Here is a 17,247-nt window from a genome sequence, read left to right on the forward strand (position 1 = left end):
TCTAAAGTATTGTTAAAACTGGCAATAACTGATAGGGTCATTGTCAAACTAATTGCAGTTTGAATCGTAAATAACTTGCTTTATAAGCACAGATATATAGCTCAATTAGGGTCTACTGAAAGCTGCTGCTGCTGCTGCTGAGTAAAAATGAACAGTGAATTTTGCTGTTTGGGAAACTGACTTAGAACCTATGTAGGAAGAGAGATTTTAGGTTGCATTTAAAATTCCTCTATGTTGGTGTACTTAATAGCTTACAGAGTTTTTAAATCCTACCCATCCCAGCACATTCATTTTTTATAGACTACCTCTATATGAAAATAAGTAAATTATGGATTTAGATGAAGACGAGAATTATAGTCCCCCATGAAAAACATTGACTAACAAACATAAATATACCAAATACATTTGAAGGCCTTTATATTACTGTAAACCCCTATTCCCATGGCCACTTTAAATAACTAAACAATATTAGATAGCAGTGTAGCAGCAAGATGAATGCTGTCCACTGAGTGCGATATGTATGATTTTCTACCATTTGATGAAAGATTGTATGAGTGCACATGGTAGAAAGACTTCCTGACTCTCAGTGAACAAGCTTCATATCTGGGAGCCTTAGTGGCAGACCTGGCATTGCTGAGGCAAAGAGAGAGGTTTATATTGGAGACTTACAAAGACAAAATTGTGGAGTCTCAACTCCAGTTTGGCAGGTGTTATGTTGTCTTTGAGGAGGAAGGTCACCTGAAAGGAAGTAATCCAATAGCTAGAACCTGCTCTTCAGGTGGCACAGCATCCTCTTGCATTGAGGATGATACTGTATGGGTTTGTACTTAGGAGGAAAGGGTTGAGATAACTGTTGTAGTTGACAATTCGGTCATTAGGAATGTAGGTCACTTGGAATCTTCCTAGAGTAGAGGAGTAGCCTGATGTTAGCGCTGTGGCTGAGGATCATGGAAGCCAGGTTTGATTCCCACTACAGCTCCTTGTAACTCTGGGCAAGTCACTTAACCCTTCATTGCAGGTACAAAACTTGGATTGTGAGTTCACAAGAGACAGAAAAAGTATCTGTATATAATGGGTCTCATTTTATAGCACTTAGCCTTCCAAAGTTCCATAGGTTTCTATGGAAGTTTGGAAGGCTAAGTGCTTTAAAAATATGCCTAAATATGTACCACAGAAAGGTGGTATATCAAACGCATGACCCTTATACTTATCCCTTAATTTGCCTGCTTGTTTTGAAGGTAGCAGACCTCATGATAGGATTCTAGACAGTCTGGGAAGAAGATGGTTATCACCGTACATGTGGGTTAAAAAGACATGGAAAGGTGGAGCAAGGATGTTCTGGAACCAAAATTTAAATTCTAGAACCCCTAGGGCAGCATTCTTAGCAGACTACACTGTTCAAGTGTCTGTGGTATATATATTCTCTGAGGACAAGCAGGCTGTCATATTCTCACAGCTGGGTGACATCATCCAATGGAGCCTGGTGTGGATCCAGACTTTCAGGATCAAGAACTTTGTTGCAGCATCCCACCACGCATGCACTGGTGCTTTCCCACCTGACATGTGAGTATGGGAGTATGGGTCCCTCAGTCTTCGTTTTTCTGCGAAGGAGGGGAGGACACATCATAGTGTTCTCCTCACAGTGCTTACTCATAGCGCCTTCTCGTGCAAGTTTTTTCTGTCCATTTGGATAATTTTTTCTTTTTACCTTTTTTTAAATTCAATTTCCCTTTAATTTCCTTTAGGTTTTTTCGGCCCTTAAATTTTCCTTATTTTTTGCATATTGCTAAGCCCGTTTTTAGGCAGAAGCCCTGACCTCAGTTTGAACCTGCTTCTTTTTGTGACGTTTATGAGCCTTGCTCAGAGGTGACCACGTGAGAATCACTCAACCACCTCTGGGTAGTCCGAGTTCCCTGAGAACTAAGAGTACTCCCAAGAACTGGACTGGACCACAAGTGGAGATGAACTGAGGCAGCTTTAATAGTAGCAAAAAACACAAGGCTAAAAGGATAGCCAAACAGCACAGAAAGGAAAGCAGGCAGCCTAGCTATACAGTCTAACCTAGCTGAAGCAAGGCAAACATAATACATAAAATAAGGTAAAGTAGAACAGCCTAGCTGTATAGGGAAATCAAGCATAAGCAGCCTAGTTGTGCATCTCACTACTACGGAAACAATGCAAAGCATAAAGTATACAGAAAAGCTAAAGTAGAACAGCCTAGATGTATAGGGAAGTCAAACATAAGCAGCCTAGCTGTGCATCTCAATACTAATTAAGCAATGCAAACAGTAGAACACAGTAGACTAGGCAAAGGGCCCACCCTAGCAGGACAACAACAAACAGGCAATACTTGGCTGACAGAGGAACACTGAGAGTGGTTAAGAAAAGGGTTCATTCTGTCAGTACACTCAGATAAGCCGCTGAACAACCGTGGCAAGCTCCCTCAAAACCACAGTGGAGAAGAAGCAAAACAAAGGGAAAAGAAAGAGTCTCTTGAGGACCTGCACCACAGGTAAAGGCCAGAATGGGACACTTCGTGTATGTTATGTTACTTCGCTCACAGAAGACTAGGGATGTCACCTAAGACAAGCAAACAGTCACTGAGGTGCCCGAGCCGAATTCCCCTAAGGCAAGCAAGGTGAAGAAGTCAAACCTGAGCAGATGCTCCCTAGGCAGAAGACTCAATGGCCCTGCACAGCACCCAAGGGCCAGGATCAGCCCACGTGGATCCCTCTGCATTCCAAGTACCGCTCCCTTGTCCAGAGATACCTTGAGACATGATCTCAGCTGCTGCACCTGCAGCACTCCCAGTCATCCAGCCCACACAGTCCCAAACATAGCACAAAGTTACTCACTGCATACAGCAACTAAGGACTCATGGTGGGTGACTGGAATCTCAACTGAGGCATGGGAGGTCTGGATTCACAGGCCTAGCAGCAGGCTTCACTGGACCCAAGCAAAGGTGAAAGCTGTAGGCAGAGCTATTACTCCTCAGGACTACCAAGCTAGAAAGCAGGCTTCACAGGAACACAGCATTAGGCGAAAGCTGTAGGCCAAATTTTACTCCTCAGGACTCCCTGACTTGGAAGCAGACTTCCATTGGAACACAGCATAAGGAGAATGCTGTAGGCAAAGCTTCAGTCCACGGCCTTGCGAAGAAACAGTAGAAGGAACTAGCAGAGCTTAGGCAGGCCTGGGCCCCATGAAGGATAATTGCCAGAACACCGAGCACACTCAGAAGCCAGCTTAAGAAGTGCTCAATACTGATGACAACACCAGCTTGGCCTCCACCACTCTGCAGTGACCCCACAAAATCAGTGCAGAGTTCCTCGATACCGGCAACTCAAAGGGTGTTGACATAAACCTCAGCGCATACAATACTGCTATCAATGTTGGGGGAGGAAGATTCCCTGGAATCAGAGAATAGGGCTGTACCTCGGTGCTCTTCAGGACATGGACATGGATCCACTGAGTAGAGGCAGGCACAGACTCATTCAATGCAACCTGAGTGGTGAAGAATCTGAATGGGACCGCTCATGGAATTCAGAGGAGGACCAACATTACTTCTTGGAGGAGGAGTGTTATCAGATATCTTCTGATCCCTCCTCACCTCAAGAGAGATGCAAATCTCTACCTGAGAGAATCTCTTTAACCGGTTTTATCAGGGAGATGTCTTCTGCCATCCCATTTAAGTTAGAAACAGATGAAGAGCCCAGGGTGGAGATGTTGACTGTTCTGGACTACAAGTCTCCTTCTAAGGAAGGGGTCACTATACCATTTCACGCAATCCTTAATGAGGCACCTGGGAATCTGCCCTCTCAGGTCATGTTGCATCTTAAAAGGTGGATACGCAGTATTGTATCCTAAATGCTCCGAAATTTGAGAGGGCTCAACTGCCACACCATTCTGTAGTGTTCGAATCCGCTCTCAAACGAGCTAGGAGCTTCAGAATTCATGCTTCGGTGCCCCAAGGTAGAGAGCCCAGGACATTAGACTCGTTTGGAAAGAAACATTTTCAGGCCTCAATGTCTGTTACCTGCATTCAGTCCTACCAGCTCTACATGAACCTTTACTTGCAGTCTTTGGCTCGTAGTACATGAAGTCTTGATATTCTTCCACAGGAGCAAGCCGCAGAGCTTTGCCCGTTGCCCAGTAAGCATCTGGAATGTAGGCGATAACTGGCCAGGGATGCATATGACTCTTTTGATGATAGATTGTCCAGATTCTCCACTTTGGGTATGGAGATGCACAGGCACAGACTCTCATGGTTGTGTGTATCTGACCTAGAAACAGTGGTTCAGGAGAGGTTGGTGGACATTCCATGTTGGGTGGCAACTTGTTTGGAGATAAAATGGAAGATGTTGCTGACCTCATAAAGAAATATATGGACACCATCCAAACCGTGTCTGGGTACCCTCCAGCTGCATCTTTTTCCTCACAAAGGTTTTGGAGTGGGCCTAGTTGTCGAATCTACTACTCACAAAGGCATAGGTGTCTGCTGTCTTCTCGCTCTTCCCAGCAGCCTCAGAAACCCCTACCGGCACCCCAGTTGAAGCAGGGGATGAACTTTTGACTGGCTCCAAGAGAGCATAGCCACACTCAAAGTAACTGTCCTAGACAGCCTGTTGGTAGAAGGGAGGCTGGATTTTTTTCCATCACAGGTAGCCCCTTGTAACCTCCGACCAGTGGGCTCTTCAAATAGTCCATCTTGGTTACTTCCTGCATTGGTATCAGAGACCACCAAATTGCCCAACGGGAGCATCGTTACTCAGCTGTCAGCACAAGCAGGTACTTGTTCAGGAAATCTCGGCCCTTCTCCAGGCCAATGCGATTGAACCTGTGCCACTAGGGGAAGAAGGGAGGGAATTTTATTCCAGGTACTTCCTTTTGCCCAAGAAAAAGGGGAAGGGGATTTCTTCCCAGCCTAGACCTAAAGAACCTGAAAAAATTCCTAGTCAAAGGAAAGTTCAATATGATTTCCCTGGACATCACTTGATTCAGGGAAACAATTGGCTATGCTCTCTGGACTTAAAAGATGCCTGTACCTAGTCACAGGAAATATCTCACATTTTGCATAGGGAAACACCATTATCAGTACCGCATACTGCCATTTGGCCTTGTATCAACTCCTTGGGTTTTCACAAATATCTAGCAGTAGTAGTGGCATATCTACGCAGGCTGGGAGTGTATGTGTTTCCCTATCTGGATGATTGGTTGGTCAAGAGCACATCATAGGAGTGGGCGTCAGAGTCAATACACCTAACTATCGATTCAGGTGTTAGAGTTACTAGGGTTTGTCATAAATTAACTTAAACTCCACCTTTTCCCTGTTCAGCGATTGGAATACATAGGGGCCCTTCTAGATACATTGCAGGCTTGAGCTTTTTTTCCACAAGCGAAAGCAGACAACTTATCGGCGCTTGCCGCACAAGTCCAAAGCAGCAAGCAAGTCACTGGTCGGCAGATGTTGAGACTGATGGGCCTCACCAGTGCATGTCACACCCATGGCACGTTGCCACTTGAGAGAAGCCCAGTGGACCCCAGCTTCCCTGTAGTCGCAGGCGATTGGGAACAGCGGATGTCATCTGGATTCTTCCAGAGTTGAGGCATGCCCTTCACTGGTTGACAATTTGGATGAATTTTACGGTGGGACTACCATTGCAAATGCCAATTGTCTATTATCATATAGTTTCTCATATGGAATGGAAGTTGGAAAACATTGTTATCTTGTATTGGATGTTTGTTATCCTTAATATTTGAATACAATTTACTTTAACCAAATGCCATCTCCTCAGAAGGTGCTAACAACGAATGCATCCATCCTAGGATGGGGAGCTCATGTAGATGGACTTCACACCCAGGGGACTTGTTCTGCTCAGGAAACAGATCTCCATATCAATCTCGTCGAGCTCAGGGCCATTTGGAACACACTAAAGGCTTTCAGAGATCGGCTGCAAAACCAAATTATTCTAACCCAAATGGACAACCAGGTTGGAATGTTTTATATAAACAAAGGGGGGGGGGGGGTACAGAATCCTTCCCTTTGTGTCAGGAAGCAGTGGGGATGTGGCAGTGGGCCCTCCTTCACAGGATGGACCTCCGAGCCACATACCTCCCGGAAAGGACAACTGCCTTGCGGACAGACTGAGCAGGATTTTGCAACCACTTGAATGATCTCTCAATATGTGCATAGCCTGCAAGATCTTCTGAGAGTGGGGCACCTCCTCGGTGGATCTTTTTGCCACTCATCTCAACAACATTATCCCCCAGTTCTGCTCCAGGCTCAGATCACATGGCAGACTAGAAGTCAGATGACTTTTTTCTACGTTGGGGGAAGGGTCTTCTGTATGCATATCCTCCCAATACCTCTCAGAAAGAAGATGTTGGTGAAACTCGAGCAAGACCAGGGATCTATGATCCTAATCTCACCTTACTGGCCGAGGCAGGTCTGGTTTCCTCTTTTGGAGTTATCCTCTGAAGATCCATGGAGATTGGACTGTTTTATGACCCTCATGCAGAATGAGGGGTCTCTTCTACATCCCAACCTCCAATTCTTGGTCCTCTCGGCTTGGATGTTGTAAGCATAGAACTTGAATACTTGGATTTGCTGGAGGAACCTCCCATATCTTGCTGGCTTCCAGGAAAGACTCCACTAAGAGGTGTTTCTCATTTAAGTGGAGAAGGTTTGCTGTCTGGTGCGAGGGCAAGGCCTTAGATCACCTCACTTCCTACACGAAAACTGCATGGATACCTCCTGTACCTCTCTAAGTCTGGTTTAAAAAGCAACTCTGTATGGGTTCATCTCAATGCAATTGGTGCTTATTACCGCATGGGAGGTAATCCCATCTCTGTACAGCCTCTAGTTTGCTTCATGCAAGGTTTGTTATTGACAAAACTCCCGATCAGACCTCCATCTTTGTCATGGGATATTACAAGAACGACCAGAAAATTAAAGGAGACCAATAGGGGTCATTATAAATGTGGCACCTGTCAAATCTGTAAGGTAACGCTACAGACAAATGTTTTCGTGGACACCATCAATCGTAAACAATATTCTTTGAAACATTTAACAAACTGTTTGACCTTTTCCATTGTGTATGTCATAAAATGCCCATGTGAAAAATTATATGTTGGCATGACAACAAGGTCCCTGAAGATCCGCATGCTAGAACATGGATCGAACATCAGAAGAGAGAACCTGAATGAGCCATTTGTAAAACTTTGTATTCAATACAAACACACTTTCGAAGAATTAAGATGATGTTGCCTTGACAAGATTATTATGACAAAACAGGGTGGCAACCGAAAACTCAAACTGCAAAGATGTGAAGCAAATTGGATCTCTCAATTAAGATCCCTTGAACCCAGTGGTTTAAATAACACTATAGATTGGCATATATTTTATTTAAAAAAGGTTTCAGAAGCGACATTTGCACAAGGAAGTGACTTCAGGGATATCCCATCAGACAGAAAAGATTGCAATTGTGGTTCAAAATTATTAAGATAGTTAATCTAATTTTTCAATTAAATAATTAGTTTAAGTGAGCAGTTTACACAATGCTACAGGTTTGATACACATTTCAGGAATATGTTCATCAATGAGTAACGTGTTAAGGAAGTGACGAGTGGTTCTTAAATACTGGGAAGTCATTGCGTGACACATGAGCGCCATCTTTAATGAAGAGACAGATCGTTGTAAAGTACGTTTTGGGATGTGAGGTAAAGTTTCAATATGCAAAGTTCCTTGGATATATAAATATTTTTCTTTTACAGAAAAAAAGCCATTAAAGAACGGATAACAGCACTAGTTCCTGATGAAGCCGTGACGAGTGAAACGGTGGCTCCGTTGAACTAAAGCTTAGTGCTGTTTTGAGATTGGTTCATACATATTCTTTGAAGGTTTTTGTCACCAGAACTAAAGTTACGCACTGCTTTAAACTTAAGCCAAGTGCAGTTTTGAGATTGATTTGTATTTGAAAAATATGGTTAAAATCCATGTATCGCAATCGGTGAACTTTTTTGGAGACCAATGAAAGAAATTGGACACCAGCATTGACTCAACAAAGCTTTTAAGTGTCTGCAATTGGTCCTTGGGAATCTCTGAGGTCTCCTTTTTCTCCACACTAAATTATTTAAAATATTTAAAATACTTAAGAATATAACAATAATTTTGAAGCTGTAGTTTTACAACAGTGGAATATTTGCACCTTTAGGTGCTGACACTTGGGGCCCTGTTTACTAAGGAACGCTAGCATTTTTAACGTGTGCACAAAATTAATGCACGCTAACTGTGTAGGCGCCCATAGGAATATTGTGGGTGCCTACACAGCGCACGCTAACCATTAGCGCGCGCTAAATGCATTAACGCGCCTCTATCTCAGCTTATTAAATGGGGCCCTTGGTCTTGTATTGTTTTGCAATATTTAAACTCTTTGGGTGTTGGTTCTTTTAAATTCCAGCCCAGATGTTTAAAGTTATACCCAGGCATTGAGCCTGCCATGAGTGGGAAAGCGCGGGGTACAAATGTAACAAAAATAAATAAAATAAAAATATTCAGTGCCAGTTGATATCCAGTAGTGCTGAATGCCCAGGTGTGGTGCTGATTTCTGCCAGTATCCAAATAATGGTGATATTCAGAGCCATTATTCAGATATGAATCTGTATAACTTAGGACAGTTATTAGGTTAGTACAGGGGGGGCAGTCTGTAGTGATTTTCAGTGGCATTATCTAGATAATCACACTAAGGATTGTTGGTGGCCGTGGTCAGCAGTACTTATTCATGTAGCAGGTGCTGCTATCTATAAAGTATCTTTGCATATCGAGCCCTATATTATTAGTATGTTGGCATTTGTAAATGTCAGTTTCTATTAAACTTTCAGGGATCCAGCAGAATCTGCATGTTGTGCTAATTATGGATTGTACAAATTCAAATTTCACAATAAATTGTGAAAGTAACCCAGCACTGTATAAGAAATGTCTGGTTCAGTGGATGGAAGGCTGGTCTGACAGAAGTATGAAACAGGTAATTGTAGAGCCTGATTTTGAAAACTGCATTTTAAAACTGTGTTTTCTTTAATGTTGAGGCTTCAGCTTTCATGTTTCTGATACTTTTTTAAATTAATAGTCTGTTTATTACATTTTTCCTGACAGAGATCAGTAGTCTCAAACTGTTTTTCCATTTTATTCACACATATGAGCAGTACATTTTGGTGGTAATTTTATAAAATATTTTCCATGTGTAAATCTTACACATTAAAAATGTCTGTTATAAAGTGTATAAGGTTGTACAGGCATCCAAAGGAGTTGCACCACAAAACTGCATATTTTTATGTGAGCTGCATGTACACATTTCTTTGGGGGGGCATAAATTTTGTCAAGTATTCTTGTATTTTACAAAATAAACACATGGAAAACAAACACACATATACACCTTCAAAGCAGATGTAATTTTTTTCAAGAAGATTTGTGCATTTTTTAGAACTTTGATGTCTGTACCCTGTTATAACATTACCCCCCCCCCCCCCCCATGGGGGTAATTCTGTAAATAAGGTGCTAACATTTTGTCAGAGTGTGTATGTTTGAGAGAGTGTGTGTGAGAGTGACTGTGTGTGTGTGAGAGAGAGAGAGTGAATGTGCGAGTGTGTGTGTGTGACAGAGAGAGAGTGAGACTGCTGGGTGTGAGTGTGTCTGCTCTGTCCCCTGCCCCCCTCCAGCCACCCAGCAATTCTCCTCTCTCCCCTGCTCCCCCTCCAGCCACCCCAGCGATTATCCTTTTTTTCCATGGCTTCCCCTTGTATCCACCCCAGCGGTGCTCTTCTCTCCCCTGCCCCCCCTCCCGCCACCCACTACTACTTACCTACTTAGCATTTCTATAGCGCTGCCAGGGTTACGCAGCGCTGTACAAGTTTAACATAGGGAAGGACCGTCCCTGCTCAAAAGAGCTTACAATCTAAAGGTTACAAACTAGTAGTCAGTGTAGGTATCAAGAGTGGGGAAGGTGGTTATGCGCCAAAAGCAAGGGAGAAAGATGGGTTTTGAGTAAGGACTTGAAGATGGGCAGGGAGGGCGCATGACGTATGGGCTCGGGAAGGCTGTTCCAGGCATATGGTGATGCGAGGCAGGAGTGGGCGAAGTCTGGAGTTAGCGGTGGTGGAGAAGGGTACAGATAGGAGTGATTTGTCCTGAGAGCGGAGGTTACGGGTGGGAACAATACGGGGAGAGGAGGGTAGAGAGGTAATGGGGGGCTGCAGATTGAGTGCATTTGAAGGTTAAAGGAGAAGCTTGAACTGTATACGGTAGCGGATCGGAAACCAGTGAAGTGACTTGAGGAGAGGGGTGATATGAGAGTATCGGTTCACCGCGGTAGATAAGACGTGCGGCAGAATTTTGGACAGATTGAAGGGGGGATAGATGGTTAAGCGGGAGGCCAGTTAGAAGAAGGTTGCAATAGTCAAGACGAGAGGTGACGAGCGATGTGGACAAGGGTTCGGGTGGTCTGTTCAGAGAGGAATGGGCGAATTTTGCTAGTATTATAGAGGAAGAAGCGACAGGTCTTAGCTGTCTGCTGGATATGGGCAGAGAAGGAGAGGGAGGAGTCGAAGATGACTCCGAGATTGCGGGCTGAAGCGACGGGGAGGACGAGGGCGTTGTCAACAGAGACGGAAAGTGGGGAAGAGGAGAAGAGGGTTTGGGTGGAAAGACAAGGAGCTCAGTCTTTGCCATGTTCAGTTTCAGATGCCGGTTGGACATCCAGGCAGCGATGTCTGAAAGGCAGGCCGAAACTTTGGCCTGGGTTTCGACCGTGATGTCGGGAGTGGAGCGATTCTCCTCTCTCCCCTGCCCCCCCACTCCAGCCACCCAGCGATTGTCTTCTCTCCCCTGCCTCCCCTCCAGCCACCCAGCGATTGTCCTTTGTCCTCTGCCCCCCTCCAGCCACCCAGCGGTTCTCCATTTTCCCTTGCCCCCCCTTCCAGCCACCCACCGATGCTCTTCTCTCCCCTGCCCCTCGTTCCAGCCAACCAGCGAATCTCCTGTCTCCCCTGCCCCCCGTTCCAGCCACCCAGCGAATCTCCTGTCTCCTCTGCCCCCCCTTCCAGCCACCCAGTGATTCTCCTCTCTGCTCTGCCCCCCCCCCTTTAGCCACCCAGTGATGCTCCTCTCACCCCTGCCCCCCTCCAGCCACCCAGCGATTCTCCTTTCTCCCCTGCCCCTAACGATACCGGCCAAATCTCTGGTCCTCCGCCAACCTCCGCTGCCGTGCACAGCTCAGCGTGCAGGCCCACTGAACGATCAATCCATTCGCCGTTGTGCGCCCACCCTCCCACCTCTGGTTGGTCAGCTTTTGCGTCTGCCCTCCCACCTATAGTTGGTCAGCTTTTGCGTGTGACGTACCCGGAAGCACTTGACGTCAATTCATGAGATTGATGCATCCTTTCTGAGAGCACGAATGCTTCATTCTTTACTGCCACGGAGTCAGCTTCAGTACGTTGGAGGTGTGTTTTATTATATAGGATTGTCATAAATGCATGTATGTGTGTACACAAGTGTAAATGCCAAAAATCCACTTAAGATTCTGTAAATACAATCGTATCTTACATAGGCATATTTGTAAGGTGGGTATACACATGGGAAGAGCCTGGGTGGATCATGAGTGGGACTCTCACTTATATGAATAACTTATAGAAAAATATAAATTGTGCATGTATCTCAGGCATTTAAGCCGAGCATTTACACCATCTCTATGGTTGGTATAAGCTCTCATGTCTCAGTTGTATCTAATCTTTATAGAATAGACCGCATATGTATCTTCTAGGTGTCTAAATATTGGCGTACAGTTATAGATCTGCCTTCTTTGTGGCTAATACAATAAGTGTAACAAGTTCATTTTTTTTACATTATTTTAGAATTCTGAACTTTTAAGTGATAATCCTCATTGGATTTTAGATGAATTGTGTTTGTTAGGAGGTACTCAATCAGCATATCAGCATTAGGGTGACAATTCTTTGTTAAAGAATTAGGCATTCACAGGGCATGTGATAGATGAGTACTCTATAGAAGAACTGAGCACCTTACTTTCTTTTGTAGAGGACTAGCATAAACAGGTATTTGTATGCCTAACTTTTAAGCACAGACACTAAGCCAGCCACAGAGCTGGAGTAAGTGTGAATGTCTGTGTGGCAGGTACCCATGTAACTTAAAGCATTTTGTAAGTTACTTTTATAAGTGAGAACCCTGCCTGTGTCTCGCCCATGGTCTGCTCTGATGTATACCCACCTTGCAAATATACACTATATAAGTTAAGCAGGTATTTTCAGAATAGTGCTTACATGGCAAGCTGGCATATACAAGCTGAAATACACACATATATGCTAGTATTCTAAACGTTTACACGTGTAACATTTGTTGGCACTTAGATTATAGAATTGCCCCCTAGGTGTGTGTCCGTTTCTTGTATCTGCCTCTTGCCAACTGAATATAACCGTCCTGACTGTAGGAAAGAGAAGCACTTCTTTTCTGCCCTAGGTATACTATTCAGAAATTTGTCAGATTATTAGTTCTGTAGTTGGATATCTGCTTTTTGTTATATATGTATAGTGTCTGGGGTTTTTTTTTTTGGAGGGGGGGAGGTAGATGAGATTATTTTCTACATTTGAATTCTTTAATTTAAAACCATATGGAGGTCAATTTTTAAAGTACAGATTGGATTGACCATGCAGGTCTTTGTCTGCCAACATTTACTTTGTTACTCCTTGGTGCTTGTAGGTCCAGAGGCACTTTGTAACTTCCAGTCTGCAGCTTTAGTCAACTTGCTTGCTAAAGGTGGAAAGGTTGAAAGATAGGAAGCAGAGAGTAGGATTGCGTGGCCAGTATTCTCAGTGGAGGAGGGTAGTTAGTGGGGTCCCGCAGGGGTCTGTGCTGGGTCCGTTGCTTTTTAATGTATTTATAAATGACCTAGAGATGGGAATAACTAGTGAGGTAATTAAATTCGCCGATGACACAAAATTATTCAGGGTCGTCAAGTCGCAGGAGGAATGTGAACGATTACAGGAGGACCTTGCGAGACTGGGAGAATGGGCGTGCAAGTGGCAGATGAAGTTCAATGTTGACAAGTGCAAAGTGATGCATGTGGGTAAGAGGAACCCGAATTATAGCTACGTCTTGCAAGGTTCCGCGTTAGGAGTTACGGATCAAGAAAGGGATCTGGGTGTCGTCGTCGATGATACGCTGGAAACCTTCTGCTCAGTGTGCTGCTGCGGCTAGGAAAGCGAATAGAATGTTGGGTGTTATTAGGAAGGGTATGAGTCCAGGTGTGCGGATGTTATAATGCCGTTGTATCGCTCCATGGTGCGACCGCACCTGGAGTATTGTGTTCAGTACTGGTCTCCGTATCTCAAAAAAGATATAGTAGAATTGGAAAAGGTACAGCGAAGGGCGACGAAAATGATAGTGGGGATGGGACGACTTTCCTATGAAGAAGAGAAGAGACGGCTGAGGGGAGATATGATAGAAGTGTATAAAATAATGAGTGGAATGGATCGGGTGGATGTGAAGCGACTGTTCACGCTATCCAAAAATACTAGGACTAGAGGGCATGAGTTGAAGCTACAGTGTGGTAAATTTAAAACGAATCGGAGAAAATTTTTCTTCACCCAACGTGTAATTAGACTCTGGAATTCGTTGCCAGAGACGTGGTACGGGCGGTTAGCTTGACGGAGTTTAAAAAGGGGTTAGATAGATTCCTAAAGGACAAGTCCATAGACCGCTATTAAATGGACTTGGAAAAATTCCGCATTTTAGGTATAACTTGTCTGGAATGTTTTTACGTTTGGGGAGCGTGCCAGGTGCCCTTGACCTGGATTGGCCACTGTTGGTGACAGGATGCTGGGCTAGATGGACCTTTGGTCTTTCCCAGTATGGCACTACTTATGTACTTATCATATGAAGTATAATCAAAACAAATAAAAGGGAGCTGATGCATGGTTGTCTTTAGCCCACATACTTTACAAGAGCATGGATTCAAAATGACTGGGTCTGCCCCTTTCCTCATATGGAGGTAGTTTTATAATAGCGTGCCCGTCTGAAAAACCCAAGAAGGCATTTATTTTATGCCTATGTGCCTTTATAAAATAGACACCCAGATCCAGCCCCAATAGTGTACAAATGCTCACACACACATGAATAACTGTGCATGTAGTCTGCACGTGTACTCATCAAACAGGCTGTATTTCTAGGAAACATTGTTTTAACATTACCCCCATAGTCCCAAATGTAAGGTAGGCAATTCTCAAAGGTTTCTTTTTAACTTATCAATAAATGCCTGTTTACCTGCTGAAATCCTTTTGGAAATTGACCCTAATTGTCTCTAGGAAGACAAAGTATAGTCGTTTTGTATATATGATAATGATCTAAGATTGCATTCCATAATAATTAGACAATATACTAAGAACAAAAAGGGTTTACATTTCTGGCACATGTAAAGGATCCTTTCGTTCTGGTTTGTGTGATAAATGCTTATTAATTCTCCATGGCAACTTGATCTCATACTAGTTGAAATAAACACCTTCACTCACAGTGATCTCTTATGAACTGATCTCATGATAAGTGGATATTTTTTTTTGTTACTTTTTGACAATCCTACTGTTGTAACTAAATAACAATGTGTTATTGCTGCTAAAAGAAAAACCATATATCTCAACTTTTTTTCAGATTCCTAGAATGTTGTTTATTGATGAAAATGGTCAAGAAAAGACAGCAGCTGAAAAGGAATATAAGAAGAACATATCTGGTAAATCTTTTGCCACGTTTGTTATAAACAAATTTTTTCTGACTGAAATTTTGAACAAATGGGTATTTCTGGACAGTGTGTTTACATGTGGCCCTATTCTCTCGACCTACTGAAATCAGCAGTCTTTCAATATTGACTCCCATAGGAGGCTTATAATCACAAAGTGCCAGATCTGTGGGTGCCTGAGCATCCCCAATATTTTCCCTGTAAGTCTATAGATCAAGAGCTGGCTCCCCACCTCCCCTGCAGCCTGTCCAGTAGACTGCAGGGGAGGAGGTAGTTGCTGTAGCCCGCAGCTGCCAATGGGGAAGGCAAGTGCAGTAGACAGACACTAATAAAGGAACAGATAGATCATATAATTTTATTGGCATGACAATTTTACCTGTTTTGTCAAAGTAATACCTATAGCAGTTAAAGTAAAAAAAAAAAAAAGACAGATATTGGGAGAAGGAATAAAGGGGGCAAGGAAGGGTGAAGGGAATGGAAATAGTCACTAGTTAAGAGAGACAATGCTGCTCTGAAATGCTGGATGATGCAGAAAGGAGCTGTATAGGGAAAAGAGGCTGTGTGATGGGGAATTGGTAGTGGAGCTGTGGAAGAGGAGTAGGCACAAGCTGTGAGAAGTGAGAGGAACTCAGGGAGAGCATGGGCTATGTGGGAGAAGGTTGCTCTTAGAAAGAGATGTGATCTGGGAAAGAGGAAGAAGAGTAGACAGAGGGACATACGCTGGGGACAGAAGAGAAGCTGAAAGAGATGGAGAGTAGCAGTATGGGACTGGGAAAATAGTGGCTGAGAGAAAGGGGGGGGGGGGTCATGGTGGACAGAACAGACATGAAGGTGAGAAAAAGATAAAAAGTGGAGGAGGGAGTAAGGCTAGAAGAAAGTGAGATGAGAGAAGCCATGGAGAGACAAATATACACAGAGGAAAGAGAAGTGATGATGAATTGGGAGGAAGACTGGAAGAGAATCCTTTAAAGAAGTAACGAGGACAGAGAGAAAACCAAGATCGCGTTGAGACAGAAGATTGAATTTAAATTTTTAGTAAAGATTTCTTTGCCAGCTGGGCTGAATCAAGGGTAGACAATAGCTATATTTTGCCCTTCTCCTCCAGCCCTGTAGTCACCAGAATTATATGTTATTTTACTGGAAGGACATGGTGGAGCAGGAGGGAATTGTGCCATAGTGTGAAAAATATCTTTAAAATTGCTTCTCTTTGGCAGCTCTGAAATTCAGAGACCGACAATTGATCCTCAGATTGAAAGGGGAATGGAGAATAACCCCATCTCCGTTTTTTGTTACAAAATTAAAAATGTTTCCTTTGTTACATCTTATGGGAGACTGTGGTGTTGGACTAAGTGGGCTTATTATGCTGTATTGTCCCAAAAAAATAGCATGGCAGCAGCTGGAAGAGGTTGCAGGAGAGATGCATGGAGTTTGGAAGGGGTTAAGGGATTCTTGGTTTGGTTTTCTTCTTGGCTCAGCTATTAAGCCTTGGCTTTTCATTCTCACTCCCAGCACAGCTCTTCTATAGGCTAGCCTTTGGGATGTGTAACATGAGGCTGTGCAGGGCACCATGAGTGATGGGGTACTGCTATAGTGGTATGCCACCCCAATATCCTTCCACATCATGTGGGCCAGGGAAAGAGGGGAGTGGGAGGATAATGGTGCTGGGCAGAGAATAGAGGAGAAAGAAGGGAATGTTTGGTAAAAGGAGAAATTAAGACGGATGTTGTGCTGGATTCACCACTAATAAAGGAGAAGGCATTGTGCCAAACCTGTTACCACAAAATGAGATGCAAATGTTCATTTTTGCAGAAGGCACCAGAGTCAGTGCTAATTCAGCTCCCTAAGCCAACCACTTCCTCTGTCCGCTAGAGCTTTAGCAGGTGGACTGGCACATAGTGGGTTCACATTAATTTTTTCTTTATGTTCACTGATCTTGCTCAACATGTGATCTTTGGAATTTTCAGACTGAAGACAGGAATCATCACTTGCAAATGTGGCTGTGGGGGTTGTGGAACAACTGATTGCTGAGCTTCCAATGCTTGTGTATACAGATGGTGGAGCTGCTCATAGGGCCTTTCTGGATGTGGAACTGCTATTGTATTTCAGTTTTTTCTAATATGAATGGTGTCTTGGGCTCTGGAAAGGGAGAGTAGGAATATGATCCTTGCCGGAAAGGGTGGAGATAAAAAATTTGAAATGTGCAATGAACCCTTCTTAGGAGGTATGAGGGATGGGTGAGCCTAGCTTGCAGGAGAGAGGCACTGACCAAGGTAGAGTGAGAAGGAACCCAATGAGGGGAGGAATTAGTAGGGGGGGGGGGGGGGGGCTGAGTCAGGTCAGGAAGAACTTGCAGAGAAGTATAGAATGGAGTGGAGTAGGTTCCGGGGGAGGGTACGGTATTAAGCATCCTACTCAAAAATAAAAGTTAAACTGCACTAGGAGAAAGAAGTGAGGG

At 43.9% G+C, this 17,247-nt stretch overlaps 1 protein-coding gene across 1 annotated transcript in view; it reads left to right on the top strand.

Annotated features, from left to right (window-relative positions):
- DYNC2H1 (dynein cytoplasmic 2 heavy chain 1) overlaps positions 1-17,247 on the top strand; it is a 1,078,189-nt gene that overhangs the window by 592,867 nt on the left and 468,075 nt on the right. Inside the window, 2 exon segments of the mRNA XM_030202388.1 lie at positions 8,881-9,023; positions 14,708-14,786. Of these exon segments, the coding sequence (XP_030058248.1) occupies positions 8,881-9,023; positions 14,708-14,786 (222 nt within the window).

The sequence above is a fragment of the Microcaecilia unicolor genome, chromosome 4 (genome assembly GCF_901765095.1).
Source record: "Microcaecilia unicolor chromosome 4, aMicUni1.1, whole genome shotgun sequence".
Classification (NCBI taxonomy): domain Eukaryota; kingdom Metazoa; phylum Chordata; class Amphibia; order Gymnophiona; family Siphonopidae; genus Microcaecilia; species Microcaecilia unicolor.